We start from the raw sequence: 21,260 nt of genomic DNA on the forward strand, positions 1-21,260 counted from the left end.
TTTGTAATTGCAACATTGTTTGTAATTGCAAAGATATATAGGAACATTCTAAATATCCAACAATAGGAAATTAGTTAAATTACAGTACATCTATATGATGGAATACTGTTTAGCCATCAGAATGGTAGATTAGCTAACAAATAAAGCTGTACCTTACATATGCTGATATCAAAATATATCCAAGATATGTACTCTTGAAAACTAGATCACTCAACAGTATTTACAGAAGGAGTTGCAAATTCAGATCCTGTGGAGGCCAGACAGGTAACATTTATATAAATGAGTAAAACAGGCTCAGTAGGAATGGATGAACTGGAGAGCACATCCCTCATCTAAAGGGCTCAGTCACTATTTTGTTCAATTGTTGACATAGAGTAAAATTACTAAAGGGAGAGGTGGAGGATAATCTTCACTTTATACTTTTTTGTACTTAGGTGTTTGAATTTTTTTAATTGAGCATGAAATACTTTTGTAATTAAAAATAAAGAAATTTCCGTTTTTTGGAAGGATGGATAAGTCAGATGACATTCAGAATTCTGACTTGGGCAAACTGGTGGTGTCATTGACTAATATAGTTGTCCCTTGATATCTGCAGGGGATTGGTTCCATGACTCCCATGGATACCAAAATCTGCAGATGTTCAAGTCACTTATATAAAATGGCATAGTATTTGCATATAACCTACACACATCCTCCCATATACTTTAAATCATCTCTAGATTACCTACAGTACCCAATACAATGTAAATGCTGTGTAAGTAGTTATAAATGCAATGTAAATAGTTGCCAGTGTGCAGAAAAATCAAGTTTTGCTCTTTGGAACTTTCTGGAATTTTTTTTTGCAAATATTTTTGACCTACAGTTGGTTGATTTCCATGGTTGCAAAACCTGTGGATACAGAGGGCTGACTATAATAGGAAATATAGGAGGAGTGGTTTTGGAGAAAAGTGGTAGAGTTCAATTTGGGCTATATTGTATTAAGGTAGGACATGCAAGTGAAGACTTTCAGTAGGTAGTTAGCTATATAGAGGTCCAAAGCTCAGAAGAGAAGTCTGTACTATTTGTACATATGGATATTTTTTTCAAATCATCAGCGTATAAAAATATAAGTAGATGAGCTCAAATAGGGAGTAGGGTACATTCCTTGAACCCCCTGATGCTGTAGGTGAAATATGGTTGTATGTTTTTCAGACCATAGCTTTATCATACTACGAAAGTTGTATGTGACTCAAAAAAGTTAAGACCCACTGTTAAGAGGGAATGTAGGATGAGAATATACTCGACAAATACCAAATCAACATTTAAGGGATCAGGTGGAGAATACTGAGGAGTGACCAGAATGGAAAAAGGAAAACCAGAAGAGAGTAATGTCCTGGAAACCAAGAGAAGAGGAAAATGGCCAACAGGTCAAGTGCTACGGAGAAGACCAAAGAGAACGGTCATTAGAAGAGCTATTTCAGTGCAGTGGTAGAATCAAAAGCCAGACTACAGAGGATATAAATGAGTGAGAATTAAGTGGAGACTGAAATTTGCCCGTGAAGGGAAGACGGAAGACTGTAATCAATGTTTTGGAGGGGACGAAGGCAGTTGGACAGAGGGGATGTTTGTATAGGTGAAAGAGAAGAAAAATAAGAATATAAGATAGGACTCCTATGAGAATGGGAATATAAACATTGAGAAAGTTTCTGCCCAGTAGCCTCTCATTTTCTCTGCAAAGTAGCAAATGGGGTCTTTTGCTAAGAGTGGGTGAGGTGGTGGGAGAGAGAATTTGAAGAGAAATGTAGATAAGGGTTTGAATTATCTCTTGTAGGAAATTTGAAAAGGAGCTGACTTAGAGACATTTCAGAAATACTGAGCAGCCTTTGAGGGTCCAGCTGAAGTTGGAGATCATTCATCTTTATAACAGCATCAATTGGCACAGTTGGGTAACTTGTCAGTGCTCATCAAACCACATGAGGAAACAAGGCAGATGGTAGAATTGATTCAGGATTGGGATTTTGTTTCTGGATGTGTCGCAAAGATCGGGAATTGACAGTGTTAGCAAGAAAAAAAAAGTTGATGGTTGAGCTTCTCAAACTTTGTCACCAAAGGTCCCTTTATAGCAGAGAATTATGACTACATAGCCTCTAGTTTGGGGGGAGTATCCCAAAGCAGCTCTACAAAAGCTTGAAATTTCTTTGGCAATTCATGTTTTATCTTTTAAATTTATACTGATTTTGTATTAGGCGAAATCTCTTTGTACTTTAACATGTTTCAAATTTCTTACCGAATTATTTTATATCCTCCCCCTCCCCCACACTCACCTCCATCTTCAAGTAAAACTGCTGATGAAGAAAGATAAATGACAGTGATCCTATAGCTTTCTTCAGTATACTGCTACACATTGCCTTAGTTTTTGAACTAAAGCCAGGAGGGGCTTGACAGAGACAGGAGTTAATGGGGATGCAAGTTTCCTTGAGATCTCAGAGAGAGAATGAAAAAACTAGACAGATACAAGGCTGTGATAAGGAAGTGTAGGATGTTGGCATTGAAACTTTCAGAGGTGAAGCAGTTTTTAGTAAAGACAACATTCTGGATATAGTCGTGGATATGTTTGGCTGGAGTGGAGGTGCGAACCATTGGCATGAGGATTTGCAAGGATTTTGGATGGGTGGTACATGTGAATGTTAGAGTAACCCACCATGATGGGGAGGGATTTGGAGCCAAGAAGATTGTGCCAGGTGTGCAAGTCCTTGGTGAATGTGAGTAGGTTAATGATGGTGAGTAAAGGTGAAGAGCAAAGATCTCAGACTCAGGTGGCCTATAGGGGCCAGGCAAGTAATGTAAATGAGTGAGGTGGGCCAGGTGTGGATTGTGGTAAACTGGAAGAGTACATATTCCATCTAAAGAGGCTTGTACTTTACTACATCTGATTGTTTTCCTAAGGAGATGAGTATACAGTGTCACTAGGTATCTTAATTTTTCAGGAGAAGCTGAAAATCTGGATTTTTGTGTGTATGACATTTCCCAATTTTTACATATTTGCAAATAGTTAAAAAAAATTATTTTAACTGTGCAAGCCAAATAAAAACATCTATCTGCAGGCCAAATCTGGCTCCAAGGCAGCTGGTTTTCAACCTCTGGCATAGTAGAGAACAAGCCTCAAAGTAGGAGGGATTTTTTTCTTTTCTCCAAGGGGAAGTAGATAATAATTTGGTAGTAGCAGTGGACAGCCTGGAACGCTGTCTTCCCCCCATCCTTAACCAGTGGGTGAGAGTGTAAGAAACCTCTGGATAGGGCTGTAAGGGTAAATGGTGTCATGAGATAAGAAATGTCACATTTTTTATACTAAAAGGACACCCATCATGGAGTTGAAGGCACATATGAGATGTTTCCTACCATCAGGTACTATACACAAAATAATACTTTTGTTTAAAACTGTGTTGGTTTGGCCAGATACGAACCTGCCTCTGTTTCTAATTAACAGTAACAGGGGCTTCCCTGGTGGCGCATTGGTTGGGAGTCCGCCTGCCAATGCAGGGGACATGGGTTCATGCCCTGGTCCGGGAGGATCCTGCGTGCCGCAGAGCGGCTGGGCCCGTGGGCCCGTGGGCCATGGCTGCTGAGCCTGCGCGTCCGGAGCCTGTGCTCCACAGCGGGAGAGGCCGCAGTGGTGAGAGGCCCACGTACCGCAAAAAAATATATATGTGTGTATGTGTGTGTATATATATATATATATATATATATATATAATTAACAGTAACAAAGTCCATGTGGAATCTATTCCCTGCTTTAAAATTTTTATTTCAAAAAATTTTACTAACCAAAATTAGTAGAATGGTATCTCTAGTTAACATTATTTTGACTCTTTCCATTCAGATCCTTCACACATAATATCACACTGCATAGTGGCGTATTTCCATAGCATTTTATATACCTTCATTGACTTATCCTGTATTATCATGTATATGACACATGAGCTATATTGTACATAGCTAGAATGCTTAACACTAAGGTTATCATCGGGCAACAAGTGGAAGATAAGTAATACTCCAGATGAAACTGCATCTGGAAGTATGCAGTACATATTGGAGGACACAGTCTTGTACTTGAGGTGGTGGTGATGGACTACACACTGATATTGGAGTTTAGGCCTTTAGGCCTTCCAGATACCACGTAGGTACTGAATCAATCTCAGAGCCTCTGTTCATGTTCAAATTACATTTGAAGGAACGTTAATAATCAAGGAAACCCAAAACTTGGGATTGGAACTATTTGCAATAGTCTTAAAAGGCACACAACATGCCATGTCAGTGAGAGAGTCATACAGATAAATCCTGTCTGAAAAACAGAGCCCACATTTTTTACTGGTCTTAACAAAGCCACAAAGTCTTAAATCGTTGGCAGAGGCCTTAATACTTAACGTTTGATTTAAATGTAAGGTAAACTGGGAAGATCTTAGGTTATTTTTCTGTGGAGTTCTCTTCTCTCCAGATCTGTCCTGCAGTTTACAGCTGTTTTAGCCTCCTCAGACTCCACTATCTGGCTCTATGACTTAGCAAGACTTAGCTGTGCTTTTCTTGGGTTCGGCAGAAAGCTAAGGACAATTATAGGGCTCACTTCCTTTATTTCCTTTCTCTCAAGAATCACAGTCCTATACTTCCTGGTTGGAAACAGTTGTTTCATGTGTTTTTTCCAGTTTTCTGGTTACAGTGGGAAGACTAGTCCAATAGCAGTTACTCTATCATGCCCAGAGGTCTTTTAGGTTTAATGGTATTTTCTGACATATAGAAACTTCATTTTTATGTAGTTACATTTATCAGTCTTTGCCTTTATGAATTCTATCTTTGGTATAATTGTTTAAGAGACCTTCCCTACCCCCAAGATATCCAACTGTATTTTTTTCTAATACATATAACATTTTAAACGTTTGAATGTTTATTGATTTTTAAAAATAGAATCTAAGGTATAAGGTAAATATCTAACTTATTTTCTCTTCCAAAGGATTAGCCAAAGTGTTCAAGTTGTATTTATGGAATAGTCTATCCTTTTCTACATTAGTATAAAATACCACCTTTATCATATACTAAATTCTTATATATATTCTTGAACCTATTTTGGAGCTTTCTATTTTGTTTTATGTGTTTGTTTATCCAGTCTGCACTGTTACCACCAGATAGTATCACTGTGATCATCATTCAGACTTTATCATTTTAAATTCCTCTGCTAGGCTGTCTTCACCCAAGTACCCTAAATACACTCTAGGATCATTTTTGTTAGATTCTATCTTGTCCACAAATAGATAGGTAGGTAGGTAGATAATATTGACATTTTAATTTGTGGATTAATTTGAAGAGAGTGTATATCTTTATAATAATACGCTTCTTCATCTAGGAGCTCATGTTTCTTCATTTATTCAATTTTTCTTTTACCTCCCGCAACAAAGACTTCTAGGTTTTTTGTATAATTTCTAGGCATCTTTTGTTTATTTCTATGTTTTATAGTTTTTGTTGCTATTGAGCATCTACTTTTTTCTTGTTGAGTTTTTCCCTAATTAATTAATTAATTTATAAATTTATTTTAATTTTGGCTGCGTTGGGTCTTTGTTGCTGCACGTGGGCTTTCTCTAGTTGCAGCGAGCAGGGGCTACTCTTCATTGCGATGCGCAGACTTCTCATTGCAGTGGCTTCTCTCGTTGCAGAGCACGGGCTCTAGGCGCGTGGGCTTCAGTAGTTGGGGTGTGTGGGCTCAGTCGTGGTGCACGGACTTAGTTGCTCCACGGCATGTGGGATCTTCCCGGACCAGGGATCGAACCCCTTTCCCCTGCATTGGCAGGCGGATTCTTAACCACTGCGTCACCAGGGAAGTCCCTATTCCTAGTTAATTTAAAAGTTTTGCTACTGTTGTACATGTGCTCCCCGCCCCCAAAGTGATTATTAAATCTAAAGGTTTCAATCAGTTTGAAGAATAGTATTGTTCGTAGGTTAATATAATGCTTAAAGTATTTCTGTGTACTAGTTTCTAAGTCTGTCCTTGAGACTACTCTGTAAGTTTGGCCATTAATAAATATTAAGGTTTTCTTTCTTTCTGTCAATGACTCTCCTTAGATTGGGGCCAAGGTATATGTATTCCTACATACAAGTTAAGTCTCTCACATCATTGAAGAGAATAAAATCTCTTTTGATCGTAAAAATGGTAAAATTTACACAACATAAAAATTTACCTTTTTTAACCATTTTTAAGTTTACAGTTCAGTGGCATTAAGTACACTCACAGTGTTGTGCAACCATCACCACTATCCATTTCCAGAACCTTTTCCTCATCCCAGACAGAAACTCAGTACCCATTAAACAGTAACCACATTCTCCCGTTCCCCCAGTTCTTGGTAACCTCTGTTCTACTTTCTGTCTGTGAATTTGCCTCTTCTAGGTACCTCATATGAGTGGAATCATACAGTACATAGAATATTTGTCCTTCTGTGTCTGGCTTGTATTTCACTTTGCATAATGTTTCCAAGGTTCAACCATCCATGTTGTAGCATGGATGAGGATTTCTTTTTTTTTTTAAACGAATATGTAACGTTTCTCTCCTATTCTTTACCTGCCATTCATGCCTCACTTAGCTTTAATCTGGTTCTACCCTGCCCGGCATACCAAGTGAACAGTATTACATAATTGCCTGGTATAGTGGGCACTTTTCAAGTCCTTATCTTGATCTCACCCCAGTATTTGACATTACTGACCATTTCTTCCTTGAAACTGTAGTATGATTGGCTTCATAACAACTTTCAGCTCTTACTTTCCTCCTACCTCTTTGACCATTCCTTTTCAATCTCCTTTACTGAATGTTCTTCTGCCTGTTCCTACAACTTTAATTACTACCTCTTCCCTGGTGACTCTCAACTCTATTCTGGGGAAAGATCTATATTATATCCCAACCACCTGCTGAACATTTCCTGTTGGATGTCCCAGTGGAACTTGAAACATGCTTCAAACTGAGTGTTCTTCCAACCTTTCTCTATTCCAGTTTTCTCCCTCTGTCCTTTACTTGACTCACTCCTTTACTGTTTCCAATCTGGGTTGAATGGGGTACTAGCGTCACTGAGTAGCTACATCTGGAAACCTCAGAGTTACTTTTGATTCTTTCCCTTGAATAAATCCCCAACTTCAAGCATATCACTAAAACCCTCATTATATTTTGCCTAGATTATTACAATAAGTAGTCACCTGGCCAGTGTCCCAGCCTTTAGACTTAACCTCTTTCTAACCTATCATTCACATTCCTGTCAGATAGACCTCTTTAATAATTCATACTTAGAAAAAGGTCAAACAATACAGAAATAGATAGAATTAAATATTAAAGCTTCTTCCAGAGACACTGCTTTGGGAAATATCCCCATTGTTCTCCTTACTTGCTGCAAGTGGTAAATCCATCCTTCTCCTGGAAAAAAAAAAAAAGCTTGTTCCTGCCCTCCCGCTCCTATCTCCCATAGTTTTATTCCCTAGAGGTAACAGTTTGGTGTGTATCCGTCTATACTTTTTTTTTTCTTTCTTTGCCGTACGCGGGCCTCTCACTGTTGTGGACTCTCCCGTTGCGGAGCACAGGCTCCAGACGCGCAGGCTCAGCAGCCATGGCTCACGGGCCCAGCCACTCCGTGACATGTGGGATCTTCCTGGACCGGGGCACGAACCCGTGTCTCCTGCATCGGCAGGCGGACTCTCAACCACTGCGCCACCAGGGAAGCCCGTCTATACTTTTTTCTGTACTTATACAAAACATGTTAAGTAATTACACATAAATAGTTTTTAACTTTTGGGGTTTTTTTACAAAAATTGTCATTTTTATAGATAATTATTCTGTAATTTGCTCTCTACTCATGAATATATCCTGATCCTCTTTTTTAAGCTTCCATTTTGAAATAATTTTAGACTCAAGAAATTACAAAAATAGTGTAGAGTCCTATATACCCATCACCCACCTTCCTCCAATGGTGACATCTTACATAGCTGTGGTTCAATATCAAAATCAGGAAATTGATATTGATGCATTACCATTAATTAGATTACAGACCTTATTCAGTTTGCACCTTTAAAACAATCTATATTCATTTGTGCATGTGGATAGTTTTATGCCATCACACCACCACCACCACCATCAAGGTTTAGAACTGGTCTGTCATCACAAAAGAACTCCCTGACGCTACCCCTATGCATCCATGTCCCTCCACGTGCACCCACCATTCTCCTTGTTCCCTGGCAACCTCTTTACTCTTCTCCATCTCTATAGTTTTGAAACTTGAGCATGTTATATAAAGAATAATATAATATTTTTGAGATTGATTTTTTTCACTAAATATAATTCTCTTGAGATCCATCAAAATTATTGTATGTGTCAGTAGTTCATTTTTTAAATTGTTGAGCAGTGTTCCATCTCACTAGAGTTTGTTCAACCATTCAGTCATTGAAAGACATTCAGTTTTCCAGTATTTTGCTTATGAATAAAGCTGCTGTGAACATTAGTATACAGGATTTTGTGTGAATATAAATTTTCATTTCTCTGGAATAAATGCTTAAGAATATGATGGTAGATGTATGTGTGGTTTTGTGAGAAACTGCTGTACTCTTCCAGAGTGCCCGTACCAAGTTGCATTCCCACCAACAATTATGAATCATCGTTTCTCCACAGTATTTGGTATTACCACTGTTTTAAAAAATTGTATCCATTCATCTATCTCATTGTGTTTTTACTTTGCATTCCCCTAATGGCTGTTGATGTTAAACGTCTTTTCATGTGATTATTTGCCATCCATATATTTTCTTTGGTGAAGTGTCTGTTCATTTCTTTGCCCTGGTTTTAATTGCATTGTTTTCTTATGATTAATGAGTTTTGAGGGTTCTTTATATATTCTAGGTATGTCCTTTATTAGATATGACTTTTTTTTTTTTGGCTGCGTTGCTTCTTGTGGGCTTTCTCTAGTTGCGGCGAGCAGGGGCTACTCTTTCATTACGGTGCGCGTGCTTCTCATTGCAGTGGCTTCTCTTGTTGGTGGAGCACAGGCTCTAGGCTCACGGGCTTCAGTAGTTGCAGCACGCGGGCTTCAGTAGTTGTGGCTCACGAACTCTTCAGTAGTTGTGACTCACGAGCTCTAGAGCACAGGCTCAGTAGTTGTGACGCACGGGCTTAGTTGCTTCGTGGCATGTGGGGTCTTCCTGGACCAGGGCTCGAACCCGTGTCCCCTGCATTGGCAGGCAGATTCTTAACCACTACACCACCAGGAAGTCCCTAGATACATGATTTACAAAGATTTTTTTCTAGCCTGTGTCTTTTCAGTCTTTTGACAGTAACTTTGGAAGAGCATAAAATGTTTAATTTTGATGAAATCCAATTTATCAGTTTCTTCTTTTTGGACTGTGCTTCCAGTATGTCTCTAAGAAGACTTTGCTTAACCTAAGGTCTTGTGGGACTTCCCGGACCAGGACTTCCCGGACTTCCCGGCATGTGGGAACTTCCCGGACCAGGGCTTGAACCCGTGTCCCCTGCATTGGCAGGCAGATTCTTAACCACTGTGCCACCAGGGAAGCCCCATGATCCATTTTGAATTTATTTTTATATATGGCATGAGATTTAGGTTGAGGTTCACTTTCTTTTTGCCTGTGGATGTCCAATTGTTCCATTATTGTTGGTTGAGAAGACTGTTACTCCAGTGAGTTGCTGTGAGCACCTTTGTAAAAAATCAGTTAAATGTGTGGGTCTGTTTCTGGGTTTACTTTGTTCTACTGACCTACGTGTCTGTCCCTCTGCACATTGCCGTGATTACTGTAGCTATGTAGTAAGTCTTATCATCAGGTAGAGTGATTCCTTTCACTTTATTCTTTTTCTAAATTGTTTTCTTATTCTTTAGCCTTTCCATGTAAATTTTAGAAGAATCTTGTCTATATCTACAAAAAAGTCTTGCTGGGATTTTGATAGGAATTGAGTTAAACCTATAGATCAATTTGGGGAGAATTGACATCTTTACTGATCCTGTCTTATTGTTAGTACATAGAGATCTCTACCATTCTTTTTAATGTATTCCATAGCATAAATATATATCATAATTGATATCCTTGCACATTTGTAGGAATATTTTTGTAGGAAATTTTGATGTTCTAAAACTGTGTTCCAAAAGGGCTGTCTGTACCTGTTTATAATAAAAATAACAGTGAAGGAGAATGCCTGTTTCCCTACAGCCTGTCCAACACTGGAGATTATCAGTGTTTTAAAATCTTTGCCAAATTATTTCTGTAAAATTCAAGTATATAACTTAAACTAAAATTTTCCATCATAAAAATGTTACATGTGCGTTAAAAAAAATCAGACCATATAGAATTGTATATAGTGAAAAGGAAAAATCTCCCTGTCCTTCCCCTTTACCCATCCCATTCTCCAGAGTAGTGTTAGTTTTGGTGTGAAGCATTCTGGGCCTTTTTCTGTACACACCATATACTTTTTCTTTTTTTGACAAATGAAAGCATATATTCTGTTCTATAATTTTCTTTTTTCAGTTGACATTATATTATGGACAATTTTTCATTCGTCTAAGTATGTGATCTTGTTTAAATAAAATCTGTTCATATGTGACTCAAAAAGGCAAAAGAGTGAACTGAATATCATTTTGAATGTTTCTGGAAAAAAAATCTAAATTGGATTTCTACTTTGCTTTTAAAAATACTGTGGCTGCTTGCTATGGAGAACAGTATGGAGGTTCCTTAAAAAAAACTAAAAATAGAGTTACCATATGATCCAGCAACTCCACTCCTGGGCATTTATCTGGAAAAGATGAAAACTCTAATTCAAAAAGATACATGCAAGGGGACTTCCCTGGTGGTCCAGTGGTTAAGACTCCATGCTTCCACTGCAGGGAGCACGAGTTAAATCCCTTGTCGGGGAACTAAGATCCCATATGCTGCACGACACGGCGAGAAAAAAAAAAAAAGATACACGCACCCCAGTGTTTATAGCAGCACTATTTACAATAGCTAAGACATGGAAACAATGTCCATCAACAGATGAATGGGTAAAGAAGATGTAATATATATATACACACATACATACACACAATTGAATATTACTCAGCCATAAAAAAAGAATGAAGTAATGCCATTTGTAGCAACATGGGATGGACCTGGAGATTATCATACTAAATGTAGTAAGTCAGACAGCGAAAGACAAAGATCATATGATATCACTTTTTTGTGGAATCTAAAAAAATGATACAAAAGAACTTACTTACAAAACAGAAATAGACTCACAGACGTAGAAAACAAATTTACAATTACCAAAGGGGGAAGGTGGGGAGAGGGATAAATTAGGAGTTTGGGATTAACAAATACACACTACTGTATATAAAATAGATAATCAACAAGGACCTACTGTATAGTACAGGGAACTATATTCAGTATCTTATAATAATCTATAATGAAAAAGAATCAGAAAAGAATAGATATATGTAGATGTATAATGGAATCACTTTGCTGGACACCTGAAACTATCACAACATTGTAAATCAGCTGTACTTCAATTTTAAAAAATACTGTGGCTGCTACTATGTATAAAAAGGGTACAGTGATATATTGTATGGCACAGGGAATACAGCCAATATTTTATAATTAAATGGAGTATAATCGATAAAGATTTTGAATTACTATGTTGTACACCTGAAACCAATATATAAATCAACTATACCTCAATAAAATGTGTGTGTGTGTGTATGTATATATAAATAAATACTGTGGCTGAAGTAGAGGGAGATTGCCCAGTGATAATTGTCTTTTGACATTTCATTTCTGTGAGAATACTTGTTTGTTGTTCAAGAATTCATTATCTGCTTGAGTTTGATAGGGAATAGACATAGGATGTCCATAAGTTACTAGTCCTCTTCTCTTATGTACTGTATTGAGCTAGTAAATAGTGATATAGCAATCTGTTACAAGGCATCATCTCACTGAAAGTCCTGTACTTATGGTGAGTGAGATATTATAATATGCTAGAAAACAAATATGCACCAGAAAGTGTTAAGGCTACAACAAAGCCCACATTTCCAAAAACAGCATTTGGGAAAATAAAAATTATTATTTATTATTTATTAAAAGAAAAAGATATAGAAAAATAGGCTTTCTGTCAGCCTGGGAGTTTCTATAATGTATTGTCAAGGCAGTGTATTTTCTGTGGTGCCAGGAGAAACAAAACAAAAAACCTTATTACCATGAAGGATATAAATCAATGTTAACTTCCCCGTGTTTATTCTATATAAGCTATTACAGTTGGCATCATGTAGAGTTAGGTGAAGAGTATAGAAAGAAAAATGGGCACAGAAAGAAAAATGGCCTAAATCTAATAAGTGATTGCTCTAAGCTCCATGGAGGCAGGAACCATGTCTGTCTCATATCCCCAGTGTGTAGGATAATTCTTGGCACATAGTAAACACTCGGTAAATATCTGTTGAATGAACTAACGGTCAAAGAGAGAGGTGGAGTACCCAGAAAAAGTGAAGTGTGGTGCAGTAGAAGCCCGGGCTTGGAGAATTTCAAGGAAAAGAAGTGAACGTCAATTGCGTATGTAACATAGCACTTCTAGGGTTGAGTCTGAAAAATGTTGAGTGGATTTGGCAGTTAGCATATCACTGTTAACCTGATGAAAACAGTTTCAAAGAAGTGTTCTTTAACACTGCCTCATTCTCTGACACAGTTGCTACTTTCTCTATGATCCCTTAGTGCTTGGTATGTTGTTGAAATTATGAATTTGTGTATATTTATCTTCCATGAAGCCGTGAAAGGGCATCAAGGACAAGGACTTATCTCTTGTTTTTTGTTGTTTTGTTCTGTTTTTTATTTTTGTATCTTTGTATCATCAGAGCCTAGCACTATACCTGGCTTCCAGTAAGTACTTAAAAATGAAGAGTTAGGCTGTTATAAATTTTATTCTACAAGAAAAGGTGTTTTGAATTGTCTATATTGTTGTTTTTCTAATTGTAGAAATATGAGATGAGTGTGTTTAGCTAAGGCTATATGTGTAGTTTTTAAGTTGCTAAATGGAATGGTCCATTTGGGGGAAAAAAGTATTTTAACATTCTTTGGGACTTTTAATGAGGTAGGTCCTGAATGTAAATCCTACCCATGCCCAGTGAGATTTATTACCCCAGTTCCCCTCTGGATTTTCTAGCTTCTTGAGTTTCTAATCCAGATTCTGAGTAAAGTTCTGTTACAATGGTTTGAGAGCTCAAACCTCTTATCTTGGAAACTAAACATCTTAATTTGCATTTGATCTACATCATACCTAATGTAAAGAGCCTAGCTACAGTCTGAAAGGTTAGATTCACTTCTCTTTTTACCTTTTCTGGACCTAGTTTGAGATAAATATCTAAGAATTAGGAGAGCCCAAGCTCATCTTTTTTGGGATCTGTGGACTATGCATAATTGAATTTAGTAATTCTAGTTTCTTTAGGAATTAGCTGTGCACATTTTTCCTTTTTTTCTTTTTAAATCTGGCACTGATTTTTTTTAAGCTTTCTACTGCTACTGAGATTTTATTTTTTAATGTTAATGATTCACATTGCAACACATGCATATCCCCCACACTGTTCACTGTCAGGATAATAATTTATGCTTGTTTTGGCACAGTGTTCATCTTCTTAGGAGGAAGGTTATTTTTAGTATTTGTGGAAATGTTCTCAAAGGAAATAGGAGCTTAGGAGTGATCACAAACCCTCTTCTCTTGGTTGCATAGGACTGCTCACCAACTCAACTGGTATTTTTCTCTGAAACCTTTTAGATAGCAATAATACTTGTTTTCCCTCTCTAACTAGAACCACAAAGCTTGTAACTTTCTTCTCTTCTCCTGACATTACTAAAGAGGAAAATTAACTTAGAAATGACAAAAGGAATTTTCTTTGATTTTGGTGGAATATCAACTTTCCAAAGCTGTCATTGGAATTATCACTATTTAAGGACATTTGATTTGAATTACATGTGATTCTGTAGGCTACTGCCAATCCTTATGAATGAGGCAAAGTATAAATATAAATATATTTCTTAGATATTTGCAGTTGCTTTGCCATGGTTTACTAGATAAGGAGAGAGAAGAAAAAATTATTCAGAAAAACATTTCGTTTTGCAAATGGGTCACTTGTTCTCCTGTAGGGCACAGTGATAATTCATAGACAGTTTTATCTTTCACATTCATTTTCATGTCATCCTGGAAATTACTCTTCGTAAATTCTGATTTTCTGTATAGTAATCCTTTAGAGACCGGGAAATTGGAATTCAGTTTCTGCCTCCTCTTTTTCCCCACAATAGCCACAGTATCTTTATTATTCCCGCAGAGGCCCTGTTGTCTGTGTATGTCTTTTCACTGGATGACTCTTCTCTTCCTAAGCTGAGAAACTTAAAGCTGATCATCCTACTTTTATTTGTTTATTTATTTATTTTTGGCTGCGTTGAGTCTTCGTTGCTGTGCATGGGCTTTCTCTAGTTGCAGCGAGCGGGGGCTACTCTTCATTGCGGTGTGCGGACTTCTCATTGCAGTGGCTTCTCATTGCGGAGCACAGGTTCTAGGCACGCAAGCTTCAGTAGTTGTGGCACGTGGGCTCAGTAGTTGTGGCTCGCAAGCTCTAGAGCACAGGCTCAGTGGTTGTGGCGCACGGGCTTAGCTGCTCCGCGGCACGTGGGGTCTTCCTGGACCGGGGCTTGAACCCGTGTCCCCTGCATTGGCAGGTGGATTCTCAACCATTGCGCCCAGGGAAGCCCTGATCATCCTACTTTTGGTAAGCACCTGATTGCTGCAGAATATAGAGCAATATTTTTAGCATTATGGAGATGGTTATGGACCCCTTTGAGAATCTGATGGAAAACTATGGATCTTCTACTCAGAAAAATATGTATTATATACAGAATTCTGTTTACAGTTTGAGGGGTTCATGGATCTCACTCATTATCACTCCATTCAAGAATTTCTGGTGTAGGGACTTAACTGGTGGCACAGTGGTTGAGAATGCGCCTGCAAATGCAGGGGACATAGGTTCAAGCCCTGGTCCAGGAAGACCCCATTTGCCATGGAGCAGCTAAGCCCGTGCACCACAACTACTAAGCCCGCGTGCCACAACTACTGAAGTCTGCACGCCTAGAGCCCGTGCTCCGCAAGGAGAAGCCACCGCAATGAGAAGCCCATGCACCACAACAAAGAGTAGCCCCCACTCACCACCCGTGTGCAGCAACGAAGACCCAGTGCAGCCATAAATAAATAAATAAATGAACAAACAAATTTCTGGTATAGGTAGGGTTAAGAAAATATCTGTATTTTTATCCGTTTTTGGTGATGTTAACAGTGGTTTGCCAACTCCACCACCATCTTTGATCCAAAATATTATACTTCAGTGCCACTTTGCATATAATAGAGTTAATAATAGAGTTATAATAGAGTTAAATAGCTGAAACCCTTGGAGCTCTTGAGAGCATGGACTGTCAGAAACTGAGAACAGACACAGCTAGTAATCAAAACACACAGAGAAGTATGTCAGCTATATAAGTAAGTATTTTTTTATATTCTGGGGGTTTTATTAGTGGGTATTTATTTTACTTTTTTAGGGTTTTCTTAATACAAATTTATTTATTTATTTATCTTTGGCTGCATTGGGTCTTCGTTGCTGCACACAGGCTCTCTCTAGTTGCAGCGAGCAGGGGTTACTCTTTGTTGTGCGTGGGCTTCTCTTTGTGGTGGCTTCTCTTGTTATGGAGCACGGGCTCTAGGCGCACGGGCTTCATTGCTCCGCGGCATGTGGGATCTTCCCAGACCAGGGCTCGAACCTGTGTCCCCTGAATTGGCAGGCGGATTCTTAGCCACTGCGCCACCAGGGAAGCCCGTGGGTATTTCTTTAGAGTTGTGTGTTGCAAAGAAAATGGGTGATGAAGAGGTCACATCTTTTTTTTTTTTTCACGGTACGCGGGCATCTCACTGTTGTGACCTCTCCCATTGCGGAGCCCAGGCTCCAGACGTGCAGGCTCAGCGGCCATGGCTCATGGGCCCAGCTGCTCCGCGGCATGTGGGATCTTCCCAGACCGGGGCACGAACCCATGTCCCCTGAACTGGCAGGCGGACTCCCAACCACTGTGCCACCAGGGAAGCCCGAGGTCACATTTTTTAAATGGTTTAAAGTAAGAGAAAACTTTGCAAATGTATAAACTAATTTTTCCTTGTATTATGAGAGCACTGAGATATTGAAAGCGTTGGTGTATGTTTAGGTTTCAAAACTGAAGAGCTGAATTCTTATTCTATAGGCTGGAGTTTGAGGGATGAGTCAGGTAGGTAGGTATAAGAGCCAGGATACTGCAATAAGCTGATGTACTGGCCTGGTGAAGGAGGGCTCTAACCTGTATGCAGCCTGTTTTCTCTAACATCATGCATTTCTATCAACATGAAAGCTTGTCTGATAACTTTTGCAGTCTGTGTCCATCAGTACTTTGAGGACCCAACCTACTGGTGGCCCTAGAAGATTAGAACTCAGAAACTTCAGCTTCGGTCTTCTTATCACTCAGACTGTTCTTGACTGTGAGCCAGCTCTGGCTGTCTATACATGTCCTGAATATCTTTTGGTTGACTGCGTTTTCTTTCTGGTTTGTGTTTGGCACAGTCAGCTTGTGCGAGGACACAGCTTTACTTATCTTTTATAAAGAATAGATGACCTGGGACTTCCCTCGTGGCTCAGTGGTTAAGAATCCGCCTGCCAGTGCAGGGGACACGGGTTCGTGCCCTGGTCCAGGAAGATCCCATATGCCGCGGAGCAACTAAGCCTGTGCGCCACAACTACTGAGCCTGTGCTCTAGAGCCCACAAGCCACAGCTACTAAGCCCGAGTGCCACAATTACTGAAGCCGCGCGCCTAGAGCTCGTGCTCCGCAGCAAGAGAAGCCACGGCAATGAGAAGCCTGTGCACCGCAACGAAGAGAGCAGCCCCCCGCTCACCGCAGCTAGAGAAAGCCCGCATGCAGCAACGAAGACCCAGTGCAGCCATAAATAAATAAATAAATAAAAGAACAGATGACCTATGCTTGTGAGAGATTTTAACTGAAGGAGACTTATTTATTTGTATAATAGCTTGCAATAGAGTAGTTACGGCACGAAAACTTCACTTGTGGTATATTTTTTATCCTTTACGTCCTGATAAATAGTACATTTAATTCAAGCATCACCTCCTCTGAGAAGCCTTTCCTAATTCTGCTTTCCTTCTTACATCCCCAAATTGGCTACTTCCTCCTCTATGCCTCTACTGAGCCCTGTATAGATTTTTTCACTGCATTGTATTGCCCCATTTGTTTATAGTCTATCTCACTGTGCTAGACCATAACTTCTTGAGGATATGGTCTATATCTTACTCCTTTCTGTGTCTAGTGCCTAGCACCTAGAAGGTACTCAAAAATGTTTTATGAATGATTAGGTGAATGAACAGTATGTTAAAGAATATTATAAAGCAATTAAGGCAGGGAGTAAAAACTCAGATGCCTTCAGGGTCCGGGCGTAAATGAATTAAGCAGCCCTGGTAGGGACCTGGGAAACACATGCCTTATCTAAAAGGGACAGCTGCTACTCAGATCCAGCCCATCGGTGCATTATGAGAATGTTAACCCTGTGTTGCCACATCTTTTACTTTTTTAAGAGAAGCCAGACATTTGGGTTTTTATATGAAATCTCTTGATTGTTGAATGTTGCCAACTAAGATTTTTTTTAACTTTTTATTGAGGTATAGTTTACATACAGAAAAGTGTATATATTATGAGTGCACAGCTCAATCCATTTTCACAAACTGAAGTGATTTTTTTTAATTGAAGTATAATTGACCTACAACAATATGTTAGTTCTAGGTGTACAATACAATGATTTGACATTTCTGCACATTATGAAACGATCACCACCTGAACTGATTTTTTTGTGAGCCAAATAAAATTGGATTGACCTGCAAGCCACCAGTTTGCAACTTGTGACAAAAACTGTATGGGGAGCTGTGTAGTTTGGTTGAGAATCACCTAATAGATTAAAGTGTCTTACATCAGTCAGATGCAGTGTGTGGACCTTATTTGGATTATGATTCCAAAAAATCAAATGTAAAAGAACATTTGTAAAACAGTTGGGGAAATTTGAATGTTGACTGGCTGTTTAATAATATTAAAGAATTATTGTTAACTATTTTAGGTGTAATACAGTTGTTTGTTTTTTTTTAAATAGACTTTATTTTTTAGAGCAGTTTAGAGCAAAACTGAGCAGAAGGTACAGAGTCCCCATATACCCTGTGCCCCTACACATGCTCAGCTTCCCCTGTTATCAGCCTCCCCCACTAAGGTGGTACATTTGTTAAAATCAATGAACCTACGTTGACACATCATTATCACCCAAAGTCCATAGTTTACATTAGGGTTCACTCTGGGTATTGTACATTCTGTGGGTTTTGACAGATGTATAGTGACAAGTATCTACCATTATAGTATCATACATAGTTATTTTTTTAGAGTCCTTAAAGACACATACTGAACAATTTATGGATGAAATGAAATGCTGCAATTTGCTTCAGAATAATTTGGGAAGTGTCAAAGTTGGTGTAAATGAAACAGGGCTGACCATGTATTGATAATCATTGACATTGAGTAATGGGTACATGGGAGTTCATTTTATTAGTGTCTCTGTTTTTGTATGTGTTTGAAATTTTCTACCTCCAAAAGTAGAGCAAGAGTCCAAGTTAAAGCTGAAGCATGATTCTTTGGATCTAGGGTAATGGGACACTACCGCTGGTGACAGAATGTAAATTTCTGGAACTGAAGTCTGCAAAGGTAATGGCATTCTCTTTTCATTTTTAGGGCCTGAAAGTCAGTATACCAAGACTGCTCAGGAGATTGTGAACGTCTGTTACCAGACATTGACTGAGGTAAGTGGTAAAGAGGAGGTCCCCTTAGGATCTAGCTTTCTGGAATCCCTTTGTTCCCTAGCGTGATGAGGAGGCCTTCTCTGCCTATCCTGTTTTAAAATGTAATATCCCACCCCAAACCTCAGCCCACATCCCTTAGTTCCTTCCCTGCTTTATTTTATTACCTAGCACTAAATGTTTTTAATAAACTATGTAATTATTTACTTTAATTACCATATGTGTCCTGCCACTAGAATAGAAGCTCTTCGAAGACAGGGATTTTCATTTGCTCTTTTTACAACTTTTGTATCCCCAGTGTCTAAAACAAATGTTGAATGAATTCACTAATTTTCTTTATTTCTCAGTATGATGAGCATTTGACTCAACTTGAGAAGGATATTTGCACAGCTAAAGAAGCAGCTTTGGAGGAAGCAGAGTTAGAAAGCTTGGACCCAATGACCCCAGGGCCTTACACACCTCAGGTGAGTCTGAGGACTAGAAGCCTCCTCTTACAGTTTTCTTTTTGGTTTGGGAACTTGGGAGCATGTTAACAGATGTATTTACTGAGATACCCTTCTTCTCTGTCCTTCCTCTTCATATGCCTTTCGTGTGCTTTCTTGTCTTCTCAAAGGCTAAGGTGAGTGAGGGCCGTGGGTCTTGGTAGCCTTGTTGAATCCAGAAGAGACAGATATGGGATGAATGAACGGGGTGGGATCTTAGTTGTTTAGGCAGTATTTAGGAATACCAGATTCCTGACTACCATGGCCAGAGGCATTCTCTTGAGTCTCTGGGGCTCCCTTGCCTCATGCATTGGGGTTCTAGGACATCCCTAGAGTATAGACATGGGCCACATTGTTCCTGTGCCTTATAGATGCCTGATTACTCATTCCTTCTGAGATATCTCAGTGTAGCTCAGATGTCACCCATTTTCCTGGATTGACTCGCTCTCCCCATAAATGAAGACAGGTAATGTTTTATAATGTTCTTCAATTTTCATGTGAAAGACTAGAGAGCAAGATTAGTAAGAAATTTTTATTCTTTCTGATCTGACCCTTGAATGTACTAAGAGTCTCTTTCATCTATACTATACTCTTAGAGGGCTGGTATATTTGAATAATAAGACTTACCAGAATATAACTGTATTGGAGGCACTATGGTAAAGTGGAAAGTACATGAAGGTTGGTATAAAACAGTCCTGGGTTTGAGTCTTAGCTCTGCTGCTATCTAGCTTTGTGAACTTGGGAAGTTAACTTAACCCCTCTAATCCAGTTTCCGTTTCTCTAAAATGTACTTTTCAAGGTTGTTGCAAACATTAAACAAGGTCATTTGCCCAGCACATAGTAGACATTCAGGAAATGTTTATTTCCTTATCTGTATGAAAGTCACCTACAGGGTTCTCAGAGGCCCTTTCAAATTTAACCAAATATTCTAATGCATATTTCTCCCAATTCCCACTGGAAAACGTTTTTCCATTCTGCTCAGGTTTCACTCTGAACTAATAATGCAACCTGTGTGATCTCTGTTGGATAATTGCTGTCTATATCTCATTCATGCACTCTCCTTACCTATCTTTTACTCTCTCTTTCACCCCAAAACCTAGGCCACTGAGGGGCCAAGTATAAAGAGCCCTAAGATACGTCTTCCAGGCCCAGAACAAGGAAAGGCTCTTGGAGTGTGTGGGCAGATTGGGTCAAGGGGGCTTGGGTTAGTGATGTTGCCCAGGAAGGTCCTATTTGCTAATAGGCCCACAGCTTCCACAAGACCCTTTGTGGTAAGTTAAAGCCTGGGTTTTAGCCATCATTCCCCAGGAGAGTCTAACTACTGAGTGGCGTGTTTGCTCTGCTCTGTGACAGCCTAAGGCTAGCCCTTTGGTGAGTCAGACCCTTAGACCCAGAAGCCATCTTCCTTTCTTCCCTTCCCCTCCCACACTATCTCAAATGGTGGAGGAAAACCTGGCAACTGTTCTTCCTCCGGAGCAGTAGCTGTTGTTTTGTGCAGTTAAGAGGATCTCCTGTGAGGAGTAGGGTGTAGGTATTGCCTCTTCATTATTCCAGTTCACTCTCTGATCATTGCCTTCACTCATATATACACGTTTTAAATTAGAAAGCCCAGTGCATTATTTCTAAACCTGAGGAAGATGCGCATGAGTGATTGTCCTTACTCATAACTACTCTCAAATCCAAATGCTATTAAAGTGTGTTTGTGTAAGTTTAACCTGTCATAATACAATTTTGTTGTGTAGAAACATGACAGTAATCTTACTTTACTTCCAGCTCTAAATGGTGGTAATCAATAATGTATTTTCACTCAACTATTTCTACCCAGCTTATATTGCACCATACATTCAGCTTAACACT

At 39.0% G+C, this 21,260-nt stretch overlaps 1 protein-coding gene across 1 annotated transcript in view; it reads left to right on the top strand.

Moving 5' to 3' along the window:
• Nucleotides 1–21,260, top strand: part of TAF1 (TATA-box binding protein associated factor 1) — an 85,386-nt gene that overhangs the window by 48,679 nt on the left and 15,447 nt on the right. The window contains exons 24-25 of the mRNA XM_027093615.1: nucleotides 18,857–18,924; nucleotides 19,269–19,385. Coding sequence (XP_026949416.1) covers nucleotides 18,857–18,924; nucleotides 19,269–19,385 — 185 coding nt within the window. The remainder of the gene's footprint in view (nucleotides 1–18,856; nucleotides 18,925–19,268; nucleotides 19,386–21,260) is intronic.

This window comes from Aethalodelphis obliquidens, unplaced genomic scaffold, assembly GCF_003676395.1.
Source record: "Aethalodelphis obliquidens isolate GAN/ISIS:26980383/991018 unplaced genomic scaffold, ASM367639v1 scaffold85, whole genome shotgun sequence".
Classification (NCBI taxonomy): Eukaryota; Metazoa; Chordata; class Mammalia; order Artiodactyla; family Delphinidae; genus Aethalodelphis; species Aethalodelphis obliquidens.